The sequence below is a fragment of the Dicentrarchus labrax genome, unplaced genomic scaffold (genome assembly GCF_905237075.1).
Source record: "Dicentrarchus labrax unplaced genomic scaffold, dlabrax2021, whole genome shotgun sequence".
NCBI lineage: Eukaryota > Metazoa > Chordata > Actinopteri > Moronidae > Dicentrarchus > Dicentrarchus labrax.
This window is the reverse complement of record NW_026136715.1, coordinates 29,427,615-29,447,940: the sequence shown is the minus strand read 5'-3', so window position 1 is coordinate 29,447,940 and position 20,326 is coordinate 29,427,615. Positions and strand designations below refer to the sequence as shown.

Sequence of the window (20,326 nt, the reverse complement as noted above, 5' to 3'; positions counted from 1 at the left end):
ATCGTGGAGGGAGGAAGCCAGAGACATTTTCAGTTTAATGAGGACTCCCCCCGCTTCCCGCGCTTTTACGAGGTAACCAGCAGGAAGACGCCGTAGAGTAAACCCCCGGGAAGGCGGAAGCGTCTTTGAGTGTCCAGCAAAGCCCAAATTGGCAGTTTTCCAGAGATTCACGAATATTAAGAAGTGTCAGGCGATCATACACCTGCAGCGGTGACACACTCCGTAAACAAACAGCAGATACAGAAAAAAGAGCACTTTCAGCAGGGGAGGGTCCCCCAAAAACAGGGGCGCCATCTTAGGAATTTCAGAACTCTGGTATGTTCAAATCTCATGGTATGTTCAAATACAATGTGAAAAGTTCGGCAAAAGTGAAAATCAAAATCAAAATGGCTGACTTCCCGTGGGCTTGGGGGTATGGGTCCAAAAGGCTTTTCTGTAGGCCCTGTGAATTCATGTTCATAAGTATTACGGTCTCTGCACAGTTATATAACCTGCCACCAGAGCGCCACCTAGAGGCAGATTGTTGACACATTTTTTAGCGAGCCTCAGGGAGCCATGGGCAAGCATCGTACCAAGTTTCGTTTTAATCACACGTGCTGATATAGATATATAGATAGAGATATAAACTGGTTCTTTTTAAAGAGCGCCACCTTGTGGCATGGCCTGAAATTGCGCACGATGCCTAAGGAAGACATGGGGAACTATGGACTCAAGCTTGGCGTCAATCGGACATACCAATGTCGAGAAATGGTCCACTTCCTTTTTTGACGAAAAATCTACAGGAAGTCCTTATAACATGCTTATTTTTTGAAATATCAAAATTCTTCCAAGTACTTTTTTTGTCAGGATGGTCCCCAGATGCTACATGAAACATTTTGTGTGAATCGGACAATGCGCATAGGAGGAACACGAAAAAGTAGTTTATGGACATTTTGCACTCTAGCAGAAAACATTTTTAGGCGGAAGTGGACTTATATGAGTAGATTCAGCTTCATTCACTGAACGCGTGGATATAAGTTTTTTGAATGTGCGACAAACATGTGCGCCGCGTTTCATGAGTTTTCGAGTATGTATAGTATATGAAGGAGTAATTTAAATTGATATAAAACTAGAAAAGAAATATTGATAATTTTGCTGTGACATCATGTCATAAGCTGGAGGGAAGGGGGTGGAGGGCGAGAAATGTCCCCCGGGGCAGCAGTTTGAGACCCCTGCACTACAGGGTGATGGAGGTTGGTCAATGCAGGAAAAGCAATATTATTATTTGGTTGCAATACTGACCAAATAATTTATTTATTATTTATTCAATATTGTGAACTCTAATGAAGAGTGCAGCTCTCTCACACACAATGAAACAAACTTTAAAGAGAGAGAGAAACAAGGGAGGTAAAAGAGACAAAAAAGAGAGAAGTGGAGATGGAGAAACAAAGACACCAGGCTAAAGAGAACGAGAGAAAAAAGTACAGTTAGCGGCGCAGAGAGAGAGAGTGAGAGAGAGAGAGCAGCTGTAATCCTCTGACTATAAACCCGAGCGGCAGAGTGAGGCAGCCTCAGTGTGAAGGATGGGAGATCAAACACTGCCGTCGTCCTCTGCTCTGATGACAGATGGAGCATTGTTTGGTCTGAGAAGCAGCACCCAGCAGGATGACTGGTCCTCTCACCTTCTGCTGTCTCCTTTTCTCTGCTCTCACTCTCAATATAACAGCTGGTAAGTGGACATGACTGGCAACAGCAGCTTCTCTCAGACTTCTGCTCTGTGGGAATAAGGAGAAGAGTAGGCCAGTTTTTTTTGGGGGGGGGGAGATGTGCTTGCTTTTATGATTCTTTGTTTGGCATTGTTGATGTCTGCCTTATTGATTATTGACTATTTTGCCCAATGCAAATGTTTCAACCTCTAATCAATAATCACATTTGATTTTTGTTAGTTGTAGTGTTTTAACTGGCTTTATTCTTTCTTGTTCCAAGACACAAACGCTCATTCTTAACAAACAAGTTGATTTCTATTTGAAACTGGTTGAAATGTAATCACTGCACTCGTAGAACTTTTTCTCTGGTTTTACGAAAGGTTTTTTTAGACAGAAATTTCTTGGTAAAATAGAGATTTTTGCAATGTGGTCTATAAGGTGTTCACTTGTGGTGATCATTCTTATCAGTAGTGTGATGAACTTTTTCATGCTTGACTAAGACCAACTCATTACTTATACTGGAAGTCAATCAAATGGTGTGTGCATGTGTGTATGTATTTTCTTAGAAGGTCCCCTCTTGTACTGTTAAGACTGATAGAAGCAGCATTAATACACAATTATGGATGAATAAAGACAGAGGAGCAAATTAGGACTGCAAATTATCCTTATTTGAAAAGAATAAATAAGTATCTTTAATCTGACCTTGCTATATTCATGAATTAGTTTAAAATGAATGCCCTGAAGATGTGCAAACAGCCACAACAAAGTTTAATCAACACAATTCAAAATCACTGCAGGCCTTCATATTCAAGCATGAAGCCAAAGTTACTTCTTGCATGTGTTCTTTGCATTCTTTACAAATGCATGTAAATAATTATTTATTCTCAAATAAAGTAGCCATGATTATTTTTGTTATATTTGTATCACAGAGGAATGTTTAAGTATTGAAAATATTACAGTTAAATTATCAAATTTTGAAAGAAAAAATATTTGAGGTTTGAGGTAGAGTCCCATTTTGGCAATTTCTTATTTCTTTTTTTTTTTTTTTAATGACCAGAAATAGAGGTCCCCCCCTCTTGGGCCGTGCAGGCTGAGGTTGGTAATGTAGAAATGTGTGTGTGTCTGTGTGTGTGTGTGTGTGTGTGTGTGTGTGTGTGTGTGTGTGTGTGTGTATGTGTGTGTTATACGGAACATACCAGTTGGGTATTTTCTTAACCAATTTATTACAAATCATTTTGATAATTTTTTACCTTTGTATAGTAAAAATGTAGAATGTTAATCTTAACTGCAAGTCCACTCACTGGCTTTTTCCAGGTCTTTTCATGTGGCTCAGAGGTAAAGTGGGTCGTCCAAAAATCGGAAGGTCGGTGTTTCGATCCCCAGCTGCATGTCAAGGTGTCCTTGAGAAAGATACTGAGCCCCAATTTGTGTTTGGCCATATGACTGTATGACTGTGTGTGAATGCTTAGTTTCCGTTCTGGTGAGCCTTGCAGTTTCATCACCTAACCCTAGCATGGAACAAGAGTTGTGTAATGTGGTGGAAATTCTATAGATCCTATGTCTAAGGTCACATCAGCAACTGAGAAAATCTTATCTGCTGATAATGAAAAGCATCTTGTAGGTTTTTTTGCCACAGGTTTCCATTCAGTATGAAAATCTAATTTCTGAATTTGCACAGACTTGAAACTGGCTTGAGTTGTGTAACCCATCACAGTGATATTCACAGTTGTCATAGTTACCGTGTGTTACTTAGTTGGCAGTGGATAAATGTATTACTACAAATAATAAATGTGACACTGTAAAGGCAGACATGATGCACACTGTGATGGATTATATAGTTGAAGTAAGGGTAATCTGCAGTAGATCTTCATATTATAGTTTAATGCAGTGCCGGATTAATGGACAACTGCTACAGGGCTCAGACCTTAGGGGCCAAAGCAGCTCCAGGTTTGCTGTGTGACAATTGTTTTTTGCTAATTTGATTCATTGTGAATTTCCTAAGGAATCCGAAAAGATTGAGGTACAAAATCAACTACAGTGGGTTGTGCATTATTACCTAATACTGTGTAACAGGCAGTGTAACAAATTACTTTCTACAGGGAGTAATTAAAAGTCCAGTGTGTAGAATTTAGTGACATTTAGTGGTGCAGTTGCATTTTTTAAAACCACAGTAGTACATAACTCAAAAAAATAGCATAGGTCTGGTATATAGACATTTAGATTTTTAGTGTTGTATATGGCACCACCCTTCAAAAAGGGGAATTATAGCCAAATTAATTGAGTCTCAATCTAGAGGTGCCTAAGTTCTTGACTTATAAATAGTGCCTGTAATGATTCATACACACATCAATTAAATGTATAATAAACGTTTAATTGGAAAAAAAGAATTTCAACTATTCTGAAGTAACAAAAAGACAAGAATTTTTATATGGCAAATGGACTTACCTTTCTAGTCTTCCGACCACTCAAAATGCTTTTACACTATATGCCAAATTCACCCATTTACACACATTCATACAGTGAATGGCAAAGGCCATCACAAACAGAAACTAACATTCAACCACATTCACACACCGATGCAGGAGCAAATTTGGGGTTTAGTATCTTGCTTAAGGACACGCAGCAGGAGGAGCCGGGGATCGAACCGTCAATATCCAGGTGATTAAACGCTAATGAAAACATTCCTCTGAATATTATATTCCATTTCTGCCAATAGATTCTCCTAAATATTACACATTGGACCTTTAAAAATGTTGTCATAAATTATAATCCAGGGTTTTGCAGAATCATCCAATATCCACATTGCTGTTTGGTTACAGAGTTGCATTAAGGTTGGAGGAGGACTTTTGTCTCAGGGCTCATTAACGGGTTAATCTGGCCATGATGAAGTGAATGGAAACCAGTGGCTCATCAAAAACCTGAAAACATTTGCTCTGCTTTGGAAAATGTGCATTAATGTAATGTTACTACAAATCAAGCAGCCGGGGGCTATTCTCATATCTCCTGCTCATAACCAAAAGCAAAAAAATATGCATTTTGTATCAAATGGAATTCATATGTTTCTGCAGCCTGGTGATGTGTCTTCAGAGCAGGAGCATCTAGTAAATTATGTAATGCTGTTTGGAGATTTTTCCTCTCCGGGATAAAAAGCCCATTGTTTGACTCTGACCCATATTGCTCAAGGTAATCTGTACTTAAAAATGATTAAATGCTTGTGGCGCTTGTGGCTGTTCAAACCACAAAGTGCATAGATGTTAATCCCAAAGCAGAATTCACAGATTTTCTGTCTATGATCTTAGGAGCCTCTGTCTAGATTTTGGATTATGAATGAGTTTCTCCTCCCACTGCTAGAAACCACATAGTTGAGGCAGCCTGGAGCCTTTCCACTGATAGCATATGGAGAACTGACAGTCAACAATGCCAGTATCCAGGTGCTGTCCAGCACTTTACAACTACAAAAAAAAACTAGGAAAAGCAAAAAGTACTGTCTAATAATTAAAAATAGATGTATTATGAATATACACACCATGGCCTCTAGAGGGCCCTTGCTTTTAATTGTATTTCATTGTTTAACTGATTAATCCACATTAAGCCACATTATTTGCTCCAGTTAATTTTCAGTTACAGTCCAGTTTCACCCTTTTAAATACATAATGATATAATACCCATACTTTTTACATAGAAGTGTTTAATTTCTAAGCTATGTTACACAGGGGAGTTTCCATACTTTTTGACTGGGATGTCACAAGTGGGGCACTGACTTATGCAGGGGTGACATGAAGTAGGTGTCTCAGTTTTCCATTCAATGTGTGCAATTCCAACACTGTTTATATTAATACACCTACAGTTAAATGGACTGTACTTATAGAGCGCCTTTCTAGTCTTTCGACCACTGAATGTGCTGTACACTACATGCCACACTGACCCATCCACTGATGGCAACGGCTGCAAGGTGCCATCTGCTCACAAGAAAGGAATCTAATCAATCATATACACTCATACACAAATTTGGGATTCAGTATCTTGCTCAAGGATACTTCGACATGCAGCGAGAAGAGCCTGGGATCGAACCACCTTCCAATTAGTGGACGACCCGCTCTACCTCTGAGCCACAGCCACCCACAGCTGCTCACTGATATATATATTATCAAGAAATAGTTCCAGCACAGCAGACCCTCTATAAGACCACAAACTGTTGCCACACTAAAGCCATGGTTCTGAAGACGGCAATGTCTGTCTGCTAGTTGGTTCGTCCACCACTTTGGTCCAGACTGAAATAGCGCAGCTATTGTTTGTCATGAAGTGTGATTCAGATGATTTCTTCTAGAATCACTATAGGGGTTCACACTTGAGGTTTTGGGTGAAAAAGAAAGAAAAAATTGTTGATCCCCTGAATATTCCTCATTAGTTCAAAAATGTGCTGATTTAATCACATATATCAATATTTGCCCCTCAAATTAAGACATTTTGACTCAAAAACATAACTGTGCCTCATCAACAAAGCATTCAATAGAAATATCTAAATGTGGGATTATAAATCAATACATTTCTCATTCTAATCTCTATAAATACATGTGTTTTGCCAATAAACTTAAGCCTACTTAAATGTTGCTAGTATAGAATTGAAATGAATGTGTTCAATCTGACAGCATTTGACAGCAAATTGGGATGGCAGCAGTGGTGGCCAGGCATTTTTTAGGGGTGGCAGCTGCGAACCCATGCCACCCCAAAATAATACTTTTATATCTGCCCCAGTCTTTACGCTAAGCTAGGTTAACCAGTTCCTCATTCCACCTCTGTACTGAGAATATTAGAACAGTTGTTCCTAACTTGGTCAGGACCCCCACTTGGGGTCACCCAAGCTTCACAGGGGGTTGCAAGTCCTACTAAAAATAAAATACTGAGATGTATTTTGTCAATCTCTGTGAAGAAAGCAAATTAAATTATTTATTTATATGAAATTAGTTATTTTTAAAGTTTTGGTTATTATAAGATCATAATAAGTTCCTGATGTTTGGGAGATTAAAGGAATTTCATATACACGTTGTCTTTCAGGAGGGATTTTGGCCTGAAGTTTGGCAGCTTGTTAGCCAGATGACAGATGTGGTTGTCCCGAATATAGAGCTGAGCTCTGTGATCAAAGATGGGTATTAACATGAGGTGAATTTCATGTATTTCCCATTCAGAGCAGCTTTTGTTTCCATTCCTAATGCACATTGTAGCAGCAGCAGCTGAACAATTTTTGTCTTTCAACTTACTGCTGATGTGTTTGAATGTGGAGTGACGCTCTGCCTTCTGTACTGGGAGAAATTTACAAAAAAGGAGATCTTGGCTGGAAAACTAGCTTCATGTCCTCCAGCAAAGACAACACAAGCCATGGAATATCAACCTCTTCATAGAGCACAGCCCTTTTTAAAGGCCAAGCTGTTGAATTGTCCTTTGTATGTTTGTCACATTAAAGTAGGGCAAAAGCAGCCATAGTCCACAGCCAAACCTAAACTGAGCAGGGACAGTGATATCACTCCTCAGTATCTCATTTCACTAACCTTAATCTCATTACAAAATATGCTTTCCCTCAGTTAAATGATTGCTTTCTGTTGTTTACAGAGGACATTATGAGTCAGTTATCATGTGTAAGTGCTGTTTTCTTTTATCATTTCATTGTTATTCTGATTTGTGTTAATCTCTGTGCACATTGTTTGTGTGTGAGTGGAGAGACCAGAGCTTGGCGAATGGCTGGCTCTTTGGATGAAAAGCTGGAGGGAGGATTAAGAGGAAAAACATGGGAAAAATAATCTGTATGCAGGCTGACGTCATGCAGTACAGACCAGCGTTGTGGAGGTGGGGCTGACTTTGATGACAGAGGGCATCGGAGTGCCTCCCAGCACCGCTAGGCTGATGCTCTGCAAGGTGCCTTTGGTTCCAGTCCATGTGTCAGAGGGCAGCTGTTCAGCTCCCGGACACAGGTTTACCCCACACTATTAATAAGCGGTATTCATGTAGATATCAAGATAGATGTAGATAAAAATTTCACTCACAGCTCTGGAAAACATAGACTCAATGCCAGAAAGATCACTGCAAGTCAGTTCAATTCTGCATCTGGTAACCCTGTTAGAAGTGTCATACAGTCTATCTGACCAACAGAATCAGAATCAGAATCAGAATCAGAATGAGATTTATTGCCAGGTAGGTTTTTACACATACTAGGAATTTGTCTTGGTGCAATGGTGCTTAAAATATACAATCACACAAAAAAATAAAAATATGTGCAAATACATCTACTGATGCTACTGGACACATCTTCAGTGATGTTCCTGGAATCATCGGGTGTTTCGGGTCTTTCAACATCATACACCCTCATCCAGGTGACCCAGCTGGGGCTGATCAGACCCCCAGCTTGTGTCCAGTTGGCGAATCTAGCTACTCTGCCCCCATGGATCTCCTCTCTTGAGCCATAGCCATCTTGAGGCTTTCTCTGCCGCTTCGGTGGTATTGCGGATGGCTTTTCTCCTCCTCACTCCATCGATGCCTAACAGACTGAAGGCTCTGAACAGGGATCGGGCTGCAAAGCCCCTGCATCCAACCTCTATTGGGAGACACCTTGCTCTCCATCCGGCTGGTCGACACTCGCTAGCCAGTCCCTCGTACTTGGCGAGCTTCCTTTCAAAGGCCTCTTCCAGGCGGTCTTCCCAAGGGACTGTTAGCTCTAACAGAACCACTTGCTTGGTGGACTCAGACAAGAGAACAACATCTGGTCTTAAGGTGGTGGTCACAGTGTGGTTGGGGAACTTGAGTTGCTGCTCCAGGTCCACCAACAGCTGCCAGTCCCTCGCAGTGGCCAGGATGCCTGCAGATGTTTTTGCAGCTGGTTCTGACTGCTCTCCAGCTCTGATGAAGGTGATGGCTTGCTTGGAGGGGTGGGAGCGCCTGGCCCACTCGACTCCTGAAGCAATAGCTTCAGCGATGGCCTTCAGCACCTGGTCATGCCTCCACCTGTACCTTCCCTCTCCCAGCGCCTTTGAGCAGCAGCTCAGAATATGCTCTAGGGTTCCACGCCTGGAGCACAGTGGACATGCTGGTGACTCCACTTTGCCCCATATGTGAAGGTTTGATGGGCTGGGAAGCACATCATATACCACCTGGATGAGAAACTTGATCTGCTGTGGCTCTGCCTTCCACAGCTCCGCCCATGTCACCTTCCTCTCGATCGCGTTCTCCCATCGCATCCAGGCACCCTGTTGCCTCGTTCCCACTGTCCTGCAGGTTCTCTCCTCCTCGACCACTGCTGTCACTTCCTCCTGGACTAGGCGGCGCCTTTCCTTCCCTTTGGTGGTGTCAATGTGGGGAGTTGAGAAGGAACCTAGTCCAGCCCTGCCTCTTGTTACCACTCCCACCAGCCTGTTGTGATGTAATCTTGCCTCTGTTTGTCGAACCGCCCCCTCGGCCTTCCATTTCCGACCAGTCCTCACTTCAATTCCAGCATTTGCCACCATTGGATCACTTGAGTCTCTATATTGCAACACTTCCCTGGCTCTCGTTACCTTGAACTCCTCTTCAAAGGACTTGAGTGGCAGTTGTAGTTTGTTGCGGTGCCCATAGAGTGCGATGCTGCTTAGACTTTTTGGAAGCCCCAGCCATCTTCTGAGGTGGCTGCTGACCTTCCTCTCTAAGGTATCCACAGTCGAGATTGGCACATCATAGACGAGGAGTGGCTACAGGATCCTGGGAAGAATGCCATGCTGGTATAGCCAAGCTTTGAACTTCCCTGGCAATCCAGACCGGTCCACTGCCTTCAGCCATCTGTCCAGCTCAGTGCAGGTTGACTGGAAATATAAAATATACAATCACACAAAAAAATAAAAATATAAATATATAAAACACAAAAATATACAAGTCACACAAAAATCACACAAGAATAAAGTACTTTTTAAAAAAATATAGATAAATAAAAGATAAGAAAAGGTAGGAAAACTGTACAGAAGACGGGAGTGCATTCATGTAATGCATATATACAGGGTGGGTATGAGAGTCAGTGACAGTGGGGGGTCCGGGCCTTGTTAATGAGGCCAGCTGCAGACGGGAAGAAACTGTTTTTGTGGCGAAAAGTTTTGGTCCTGATGGACTGTATCCTGCCAGAGGGGAGAGGTTCAAAGAGTTTGTGGCCGGGGTGGGAGGGGTCAGCCACAATCTTGCCTGCACGCCTCAGGGTCCTAGAGACGTACAGGTCCTGGAGGGATGGCAGGTTGCAGCCGATCACCTTCTCAGCAGAACGAATGATGCGCTGCAGTCTTCCCTTGTCCTTGGCAGTGGCAGTAGCGTACCTGATGGTGATGGATGAGGTGAGGATGGACTCAGTGATGGCGGTGTAGAAGTGCACCATCATCGTCTTTGGCAGGTTGAACTTCCCCAGCTGACGCAGGAAGTACATCCTCTGCTGGGCTTTTGTGGCGAGGGAGCTGATGTTCAGCTCCGACTTGAGGTCCTGGGTGATGATGGTACCCAGGAAGCGAAAGGATGATGGGGGCGGGTGGGGCTGGGTTCTTTCTAAAGTCCACAACCATCTCCACTGTTTTTAGAGTGTTTAGCTCCAGGTTGTTCTGGCTGCACCAGGTCACCAGATGGTCAATCTCCCATCTCAAGTTTCAAACTACATACACAGGCGATCTGAGTGATGGGCTAAAATACAAACATTTCCAGGACAACTTAGATTATTTCCAGGATATTTGTAATCTAAATCATTATTCATTATTTTATTTTTTTATTATTTTTTTCTCATGTGACTGTAGGTCAGTGTTTCATATTTGAAACCCATGTGATATTACAATCTTAGTTGTTTCCACAGTGTGCAATACAGAATCTAACAATTCACGTGTCAACAAAATGTGAATCTATGTGTGAAATGTTGTTTCACACAATACAACCAAATGTATATATAAATGTATTATTATGTATACTATATTATATATTATTATCACGCAAAAAATATTTGATTTCACTTGTGAGGTCCTGCATTTCTTATGTGATACATGCAGTATGTCTAATCACATGTCTATATGTGAATCATCAAGTGTGACATTTTTTTCCATGTGAACATTACTTTTTGTGTGCATGGTTTTGAATTTCACCTGTGTAATAAATCATCCATGTCTGTGTGGCCTTTTACATGTGAAATGGTGTTCTGCATTTAATAAACATGACAAATGTGTTTTCCGTGTGCTTTTTATGTAAGGGAGTGTCATACATCATGCAGTTCAAGACTTGCAATTTGCATTAACTCGTTTATTCCCACTGGTCACAGCACAGCAACATGTAAACCTCAGCCTGGTGTAAATACTGTCACTCCTGGGGATTAGTGTATGTAAGCAGTGAGCTGTGGGAGCTGTCTGTGTGTATATATGGGCGGCTGTGCTTCAGAGGAAGAGTGGGTCGTCCACTAATAGGAAGGTTGTTGGTTTGATCCCCAGCTCCTCCCGCCACATATCGAAGTATCCTTGAGCAAGATACTGAATGTTGTGCATCTGAGTGTGAATGTGTATAAATGAGTTAGTTTCTGTTCGATGGGCATCGCTGAATGTGTGTGAAAGGGTGAATGTGGCTGTATTGTAAAAGCGCTTTGAGTGGTCAGAAGACTAGAAAGGCGCTATACAAGTACAGGTCCATTTACCATTAGGCTGACAGGGGTCAGCTTTTAGTTCACTACATAGTTCCACATTTGCAGGGTCTTAATGGGTGGAATGATTAACCCGCTTAATAGCACCAGCAAATGCTGGCTGCTAATCTATCACAGAAGAGGAAAGAGTGCCATAAAGAAACGCAGCAACAGCTGTACATTCCAGCTAAATTTAATCCCACCCTCTCCAAGGGATAAAGTCCATATTAAATATTCAAGTGTCAGGAAAGAATTCTGGAGCAAAGTATCAAAACGTCTGTGCAGCAAACACTGTAACTGTGAACACAGCAAACTATGTTTTTGTTTGTTCGAAGTTTTAATAATTTCATCATGGTACTTACCACATATTAATGATAACAGTGAATTACTATCCAACATTATTTGATGGTCAGCCTACAATTTCCAGTTTTTCCTTTTTGTTTTCTCTTTTGCTTTATGGTTATCAAAGTACTTTCCTGTCTGACAGAATCATGTTTATTCTGTATCCTCTCTCTGCAGCTCCTTCTTGAAGCTATATGATGTTTAAATCAAATTAAATATTAAAACTCAAGACTCCAAGGTTAAAGTTTGGTTGTTTTTTTCAGATATTTTGATATTGCACTGCTACACTTCAGTGTTGATGGCAAGAACAGGTATTTTTAAAATAAATTACATCACCCTCATGCATGAATCTTACTTCAATATTAGTCAGTTCAATATTCTTAATGACACTTATAATACACAAAGAAATACATGGCAAAAATAGCATATTGTCAGTATTTTAGAGACCCCCCAAAATTTCACATATCATGTTCCATCACCATCACAAAAACTATGGCATATAAATGGAAACCCTCCAGTATCAGGGGGTGGACACAATAACATGAACACATCTTCACATTCAAAAACAGTCCTAATTACTTAAATGTGTCATTGTTTAATTAAAATTTGAATTAATTACATAAATGTGTTATTAAATGTGTCATTAATAAATTATAATACCGATTCATGTTATGTAAAAAACACTTATAATTATTACACAATTTAATTTATTATTTCATGGTCCTGCGTTGCAGTGCTTCGTGATTTTATTTTATCTGTCAAACTCGCCCACCAAAGTTGGTAGGCGGATCTTAACGCCTGATTGGTTACCCTGCGTATCAAGTCAAGGCAAATCAATTCCAGATAATAGATTGATGCAGAGCTAGTGAACACATTCCGATACACTGGTTGGCGCTACTGAACTACTTCTTCTAAATCTGCAGTCACTCTATAATCAATATCTTGGTCGGAAAGTGCAGAAATAACTCCAAGAACTTCAATTAGTTCCTCTACTTTACTCGCTACATTCTCTGGGTCAGCAGGTCCTGCTTCCACATCCTCTACTAAGTCTAAAATGTCTCTCTCCAACTCCCTAGAACAGGGGTATTCAACTAAATTTCAAAGAGGTCCAGTTAGAGAAAATTTCCTCAAGTGAAGGTCCGGAACATATTGAAGTAGCTTCGTAGTTGTATCAACGTCTGCAACTGACTGTTAAATGAAATAAAGCACAATTTAAGATATATATTTATTGTCACTTACCATTGAACTATACATATAATGTTCTTCTCTCATTAGATAAGGAAGAATTAAACACTTTATTTTATTTTTCCAAAATTAAAGAGTAGCAGCAGCTTGAGTTTCCCTTTTTCTTTGTTAACTGTTTCATATCTTTACTTGACTCAACAAAATTTATAATAAATGAATGTCAACACATCTTTACAATTGAACAGTTCTGCAGTTTCTCTTTCTTTCCCTCTTATATCTTATGCCCCCACTTTCAGTTGTTCAGTGAGAGAATTGAGCTCTAACCTCTCTCGCTTGTTGGCAGTGAATGAATGGGTCAGGATACTGGTTGATTGATCATATTGGGATCTGAGACTGCTTATTTTCTGTGACCTTAGTTCAGACTTGAGTGGGTATGTTTGATGAAAACTTTGTTTTGTCTCATAGTGGCGTTTCACATTGGCACTTTTAATCAGCGCCACGGTCTCTGAACATATGGTTTTGGGCTACCGGGGGGAAGAATGAATATGAATGAATCTGTCCATTCCGGGTTAAAAGCTCTATTTTCGCTATCCACTTTTCTTAGAGAGCGCCATTATTTTTCTGTTGTCTCGTGCTCACTCATCTCTCCGTTTCCTCTCCATGTCTGCCACTCGCCTCTCATCGCTCTCGTCTCTGTATTCAGAGTCGCGCTGTTGTTTACACAGATTTGATTGGCTGAGCAGCATCACGTGGGATGGCTTAACTCGCATGCAGTTGGTCTGTAAGCTTCCTGATCCGCTAAACAAATACTGTAAAGACTAGAAAAGCTGTGCTGGTTAAAATAGAAGCGCCCTGTCAAAATTTAGAATCCCTCAATAATTAATTGATTATAGGTATGGGTCCGCATAGGACGGCGTCTGGGTCCGGACTCGACCACCGTCCGCCTGTTAGTGACCTCTGCCCTTGAAAGTTCATGAAGATCCTCCATCATCTCTATCCAGGCACTATACTTCAGACCAAAGCAATGGATCAGACTAGATTAGCGTTAGCCCCACCCACTGACTTTGATGGGCGAGTTTAACAGATAAAATAAATTCATGAAGAACTGCAACACAGGACCATGAAATAATTAAATAGTGAAATAATTATATATGTTTTTTACATAAAATGAATCAGTATTTTAATGAATTAATGACACATTTAATAACACATTTATGTATTTAATTCCAATTTTAATTAATTAATGACACATTTAAGTAATTATTTAATGGTGTATTTATTTATTTAATTTTGGCACTTTTATTCCTCCATAATAGCAAGCCAGCTAATGTTAATATTACTTATTACTATAATCCGACAGCAAGAAGGCCAGCTCAGAGTCTGTCTTGAAGACTTAGATTGAGCACTAAATGGATGGTAAATGGACTGTACTTATATAGCGCCTTTCTAGTCTTCTGAGCATACACTACTCATCAGAAACTAATTAACTCATTCACATACATTGATGCACAACATTGGGAGCCATTTGTGGTTCAGTATCTTGCTTAAGGACACTTCGACATGCAGGAGGAGAAGGGGACCAGCAACCTTCTAATGAGGGAACGACCTGCTCCTCCTGAGCTACAGCTGCTCTGCTCTTGCTGTGTTTGTTGTAGATCTTGTGACATCACATCTTTATTATCACCTATTGAACAGAGCCCAGTTTATTAGATTAGACTAGACTCTATGTTTCTGCAATGTTGTTTTTTTATGAGGGTATAGTTTGTTGTAGCTTACATATTATAAAGTGTTCATGTTCTGTTAACCTCCCTCAAAAGATACCAATGCTGCAAGAGCTGTATGTTCAGCTTTGATCTGTGTGCAGCAGAACAGGAATCAAGCCGAATGGTCACAAAAGCTACAAGCTCCAGGGTTATTAACAGTAAAGCTGCTGAGTACATCAAGTCCAGTAATGCTTTGATAGTGGATTGCTTTATACATGCATAAGAACATTATCTAACATCACAGTTCACTACAGGAGCCATACAGAGAAATGTATAATGTAATCCCCAAATGTCTAATATTCTTCTCTCTTTGGCAGGTTATTTAACTGTTTCCATTGAGCCTCTTCCACCTGTTGTCATTGGAGACACAGTCACACTCAAGTGCAACTTCCAAACAGATGGTAACCTCAGAGAGATTGTGTGGTTTCGGGTGAGCACACAGGTGAACATAATACAATAAGAGCTTTATCAACCATATTCTCTCTGTATATGGTTGATAAAGCTCCCTCATTCTGCCCTCAGTGTCTCTGTGTGAAAATATTCATGTTTAGTGTAAAGGTCAGTAGGCTTTGCCTTATCTCTGTTTTATGGTGGTCTGATATCTTAGACCTGACAAAAAAAAACTAAAACAATTTTCAAGTACTGCACTGTAGAATTTTGAGGTGCTTTTATGATAATAAATCTTCTTCATCTTCTTTACCTAAATAGGACTTTACTCTTAATACTTTTATGTACAGTGGAATATTTTTATTTCATTAAAGTATCTGAATACTTGTTCCGCCACTTCTTATTCTTAACTTCCCAAGATCCTAAAAATTCTGTATTTATGTGCATGACATACTCCCAGTGTAAAGTCTAAAAGGTAGGGCCACAGTGCAGAATAAAATCAGAAACTGAAAAAAAGAGTAAAAACTTGTGTAATGGTAGATTCAGTTTCTTTGTTTCAGCCACTGCAGATGCCCAACCTCCCCCTTCCTAACACAAGATGCCAGGTCCTTTTATGTTTTGTAGATTGTGATGTCTGGACTTGGCCTTACACCTGAATGCAAGATCCTGCAGAACACCTCATATGTAAAACACACCAGTAGGGGGTCGGCCCCGATGTCTGCAGTGGGCAGAGGGGTGTGGAAGCACTTCCTGGAGGGCCAGACCCCTACAGCAGACAAAGGGGTGTGAAAGAGGTGGTCCTCAGGTATAAATGTTTAGATCTCCCCATGTTCGGGGTCTTTCTTCATCTTTGACCGCTCGTGTGTTGATTGACCTTTTCTTTGCAAAGAAAATAAACGTGCCGGCCGGCAGAAGTTCTCTATTTCATTCTTCACCAGCAGCAGAGAAATTTCCACAACAATTGCATACTGTATGTGCTTATAAGGAGTACGGTCTAGACCTGCTCTATTTTGAAAAGTGTCCTGACATAACTTCTATTATGAATTGGCACTATACAAATACAATTTAATTGTATTGAATTGTGCTTGGTAAGCAAATATATTCATAATCAAAGCTGCTAAAGGGACTACTGCTTGTCAGTGTTGAAGATTCATAAATAAATAAACCCTGAATCTTGTGCTTTCCCCTCTCAGGTGTTTGAAGGAGGCAGTGCCAAGCAGAAGATTTTCACCTATGATGCCATGTACAACACCAGCTACTCCCACATGGAGGACCACCGCAAACGAGAGGATCTGGTCTACCAGTCAACTGTCCGGTAAGACAGGCTACATCTATTGTACAAGTTGTGTTAGGTCCTACTCACCCTTATCCTTTGAATTGCAAAAATGTTTGAGAGAACGTTTACACCTGTAGCATGCTTTCTTTTGACAGACAAGTATTGGCAGGGGGAGGTAAATTTAGAGCAATACCATTTTCACTATGTCTAATCTTATGAACCTGACATGTTAAAAATGAAAGCTATAATAAAAAAAAACCCTCTATGATCTGTATAACTGTTTATATGAGCAGGCTTCCTGAAGTCCAGATGGAGGATGACGGCCTGTACGAGTGCCATGTGGGGATCTATGACAGGAGCTCCAGAGACAAAGTGATCCTTGCTTCTGGCAGCATCATCCTCACTATAATAGGTATGTATTGAACTCTGGACACACAGGCATAAGATCGATCCATCAGCTATACTAACTATTCTACTATTTAACTATTTCCCAAAATGTATTCCTTTGATTAAAATATAATTGTATTGATTTGAAGATGCTCCTGCAGCAGTCTCACCAGCATACTAACTTATCATTAACCTTGATTTTTTTCATTTCGAAATAAATACCTCATACCTCATAACTTATATTGTATATTTATGTTCCTTTAACAAATCAAAGGCACTACCATGTTTGACTGCCTTGTATATTTTCTCTGCAGTACCTCCCAAGTCTATCTCTGTGGTGGCAGCCAACAGCCCGGCTCCTTTCAGCCGCTACGAGGCCCAGAACTTCACTCTGGTTTGCATTGTTACAGGAGCAAAGCCAGCTCCCATGGTGAGATGGAGCCTTTTTACTCTTTATCTCTCTTGAAGGACACAGTCTCCATAATGGAATTTGCGTCACTGCATTGAGTTTTAGGACAAAGACCTTCATGATGCATCCATCTATCCATTTAAAATAATGGAAAACAAATATTTTGCAAATCCTGATAGAGTTAAAGAGGATGTTACTTTTACTGTAGAATAAAATTGGGAGAATTGCTGGATTTTACATTTTTAGTGCTCACAGACAACAAAAAACAAAACAAAATTAAAGCTGCAAGCAGCGTTGGGCGGGACCTCGCACTCCACGCAACTCGGGGTGCGCTGCGGACCGTCGTAACACGTGCGGACCACAACACGAAAATGTCACGTAAATCAGCTCAAAATCGCCACGCAGCGCTTACCACCTGTTGCCGGAAGGTGGCGCTATCACTATGTCTTAATATTGTCATGTAGACAGGGGGGACTGTTGTAACACACGTGAAGTTTCATTGAGATTGGACCACGTATGCTGAAGTTAAGAGGACGTGTTCAGGGCGAGACTGTTACAGAATATATGAAGTTCACTGGAGATTGGACATTGCACACTGAAGTTATGAGTGGCATTTCATGGCGAATCCGCTGAATTCGACAAGTCGTCACTGGCACGGTCATTTCACTTAACGCAGCTCAAAATTGCCACGCAGCGCTTACTTCCTGTTGCCAGTAGGTGGCGCTATCACTATGTCTGAATATTGTCATGTAGACGTGTTCAGGGTGGGACTTATCAAACACGTGAAGTTTCATTGAGATTGGATCATGTACGCTGAAGTTATGAGGACGTGTTCAGGGTGGGACTGTACACTGAAGTTGAGTACTATCTGTTTATGGTGACTGGTCGAAATTCAACGCAACGCCACAGGCACGCCGTTTGACGGAATGTCGTAAATAGCACAACTTGTAATCATGAATATCTTTAGACTGCGCTGAATAAATTTGAAGTTGATCCGATAAATTCCCTAGGAGGAGTTCGTTCAAATACAAGGAGAAAAATCACAGAAAATGAGCACGGAATTCAAAATGGCTGACTTTGATGCCAAGCCACAGACACGCTGTTTGACAAAATGTCGTAAATAGCACAACTTTTAATCATGAATGTCTTTAGATTGCGCTGATTAAATTTGAAGTAGATCCAATAAATTCCCTAGGAGGAGTTCGTTCAAATACAATGCGAAAAATCACAGAAAATGACCAAAAAAATCTAAATGGCCAACTTTGAGGGCACGCCACGGACACGCCCTTCAACGTACATGCACAAATAGCAACAACTTTTAATCGGAACCATTTTTTGACGGTACTCACAAGGAAGGCATGTGGAACCACATACGCTGAAGTTATGAGGACGTGTTCAGGGCGAGACTGTTACAGAATATATGAAGTTTACTGGAGATTGGACATTGCACACTGAAGTTATGAGTGCTGTTTTATGGCGAATCCACTGAATTCGACAAATCGTCACTGGCACGGTCATTTCACGTAACTCAGCTCAAAATCGCCACGCAGCGCTTACTTCCTATTGCCAGTAGCTGGCGCTATCACTATGTCTGAATATTGTCATGTACACGTGTTCGGGGGGGACTGTTATCAAGCATTTGAAGTGAGGAGCCGATTGGACAATGTACACTCAAGTTATAGCGAATTCGTGTTTTGTGGCGGTCCATCAAAATTTCCCACCACCCCACAGACACGCCCCCTCACCACAATCAACACATATCATCAACAATGTGTTTTGCATTTTATAAGTAAATTTCAGCTGGATCTGATCATCCTGCAAGGAGTAGAACATGAAAGTATAAAACGAGATACTTCCTGTTACCAGTATGTGGCGCTATCACTATGTCTGAATATTGTCATGTAGACGTGTTCAGGGTGGGACTGTTATCAAACACGTGAAGTTTCATTGAGATTGGATCATTCAATTCAATTCAATTCAATTCAATTTTATTTGTATAGCGCCAATTCATAACAGAAGTTATCTCAGGACACTTTTCAAATAGAGCAGGTCTAGACCGAATTCTTTAAAACATTAATTACGGAGACCCAACAGTACCACCATGAGCAAGCACTTGGCGACAAGGGCAAGGAAAAACTGCCTGTTAAAAGGCAGAAACCTAGGACAGATCCTCCGGCTCTAGGTGGGTGGTCGTCTGTCTCGACCAGTTGGGGTGAGAGAGAGAGAGCGAGAGAGCGAGAGACAGACAGACAGACAGACAGACAGGTGCACAGCAACAACAGTATTAGCAATGCCAATCTAGCAGGACCATGGCAGGAGGCTCCACCAGGATCGACAAGAACCTGTGAGACGAGAAAGCACAAGAACTCCGGGGAAGAAGTGAAGTTAGTAACATGCATTAATGGGACATGAATGAGTGCAGAAAGAGAGAGGAAGGGAGGAGCTCAGTGCACCATGGGAAATCCCCCGATAGTCTAGGCCTATAGCAGCATAACTAAGGGATGGTTCAGGACTCACCTGATCCAGCCCTAACTATAAGCTTTATCAAAGAGGAATGTCTTAAGCCTACTCTTGAATGTGGTGAGGGTGTCTGCCTCCCGAACCACAAATGGAAGCTGGTTCCACAGGAGAGGAGCTTGGTAACTGAAGGCTCTGGCTCCTGTTCTACTTTTAGAGACTATAGGAACCACAAGTAGCCCAGCATTCAGAGAACGTAGTGTTCTAGAGGGGTAATAGGGTACTCTGAGCTCTTTAAGATATGAAGGAGCCTGACCATGAAGAGCTTTATAGGTGAGGAGGAGGATTTTAAATTCTATTCAACATTTTACAGGGAGCCAATGCAGAGAAGCTAGTACAGGAGAGATGTGATCTCTTTTTCTAGTTCCTGTCAGTACTCGTGCTGCAGCGTTCTGAATTGAGCGTTTTAATGGACTTATTGGGGCAACCTGATAATAAAGAGTTGCAGTAATCCAGCCTTGAAGTAACAAATGCATGGATTAGTTTTTCTGCATCTGTCTGTGATAGGATGTGTCTAATTTTTCTAATATTACGTAAATGAAAGAAGGCAGTCCTAGAGGTCTGCTTTATGTGGTACAGAACCCTGTGGAACTCCATGACTAACTGTAGTATTTATTGAAGATTCATCGTTAACATGTACAAACTGCGAGCGATCTGATAAATATGACTTAAACCAGCTTAGTGCGATTCCTTTAATGCCAATTTGATGCTCAAGTCTCTCCAAAA

The 20,326-nt window shown here is 41.0% G+C and overlaps 1 protein-coding gene across 3 annotated transcripts in view; it reads left to right on the top strand.

Moving 5' to 3' along the window:
• Positions 1 to 1,510: 1,510 nt before the first annotated feature.
• Positions 1,511 to 20,326, top strand: part of LOC127377807 (immunoglobulin superfamily member 21-like) — a 29,863-nt gene continuing 11,047 nt past the window's right edge. Inside the window, exons 1-6 of one of the 3 annotated variants that reach the window (XM_051426061.1) lie at positions 1,513 to 1,708; positions 2,743 to 2,780; positions 14,942 to 15,066; positions 16,205 to 16,326; positions 16,581 to 16,699; positions 16,989 to 17,104. In XM_051426061.1, coding sequence (XP_051282021.1) covers positions 16,253 to 16,326; positions 16,581 to 16,699; positions 16,989 to 17,104 — 309 coding nt within the window. In that variant the 5' untranslated portion in view covers positions 1,513 to 1,708; positions 2,743 to 2,780; positions 14,942 to 15,066; positions 16,205 to 16,252. Of the gene's footprint in view, positions 1,709 to 2,742; positions 2,781 to 14,941; positions 15,067 to 16,204; positions 16,327 to 16,580; positions 16,700 to 16,988; positions 17,105 to 20,326 lie in introns of all 3 variants that reach the window. The other 2 variants (XM_051426060.1, XM_051426058.1) reach the window with 2 other exon arrangements.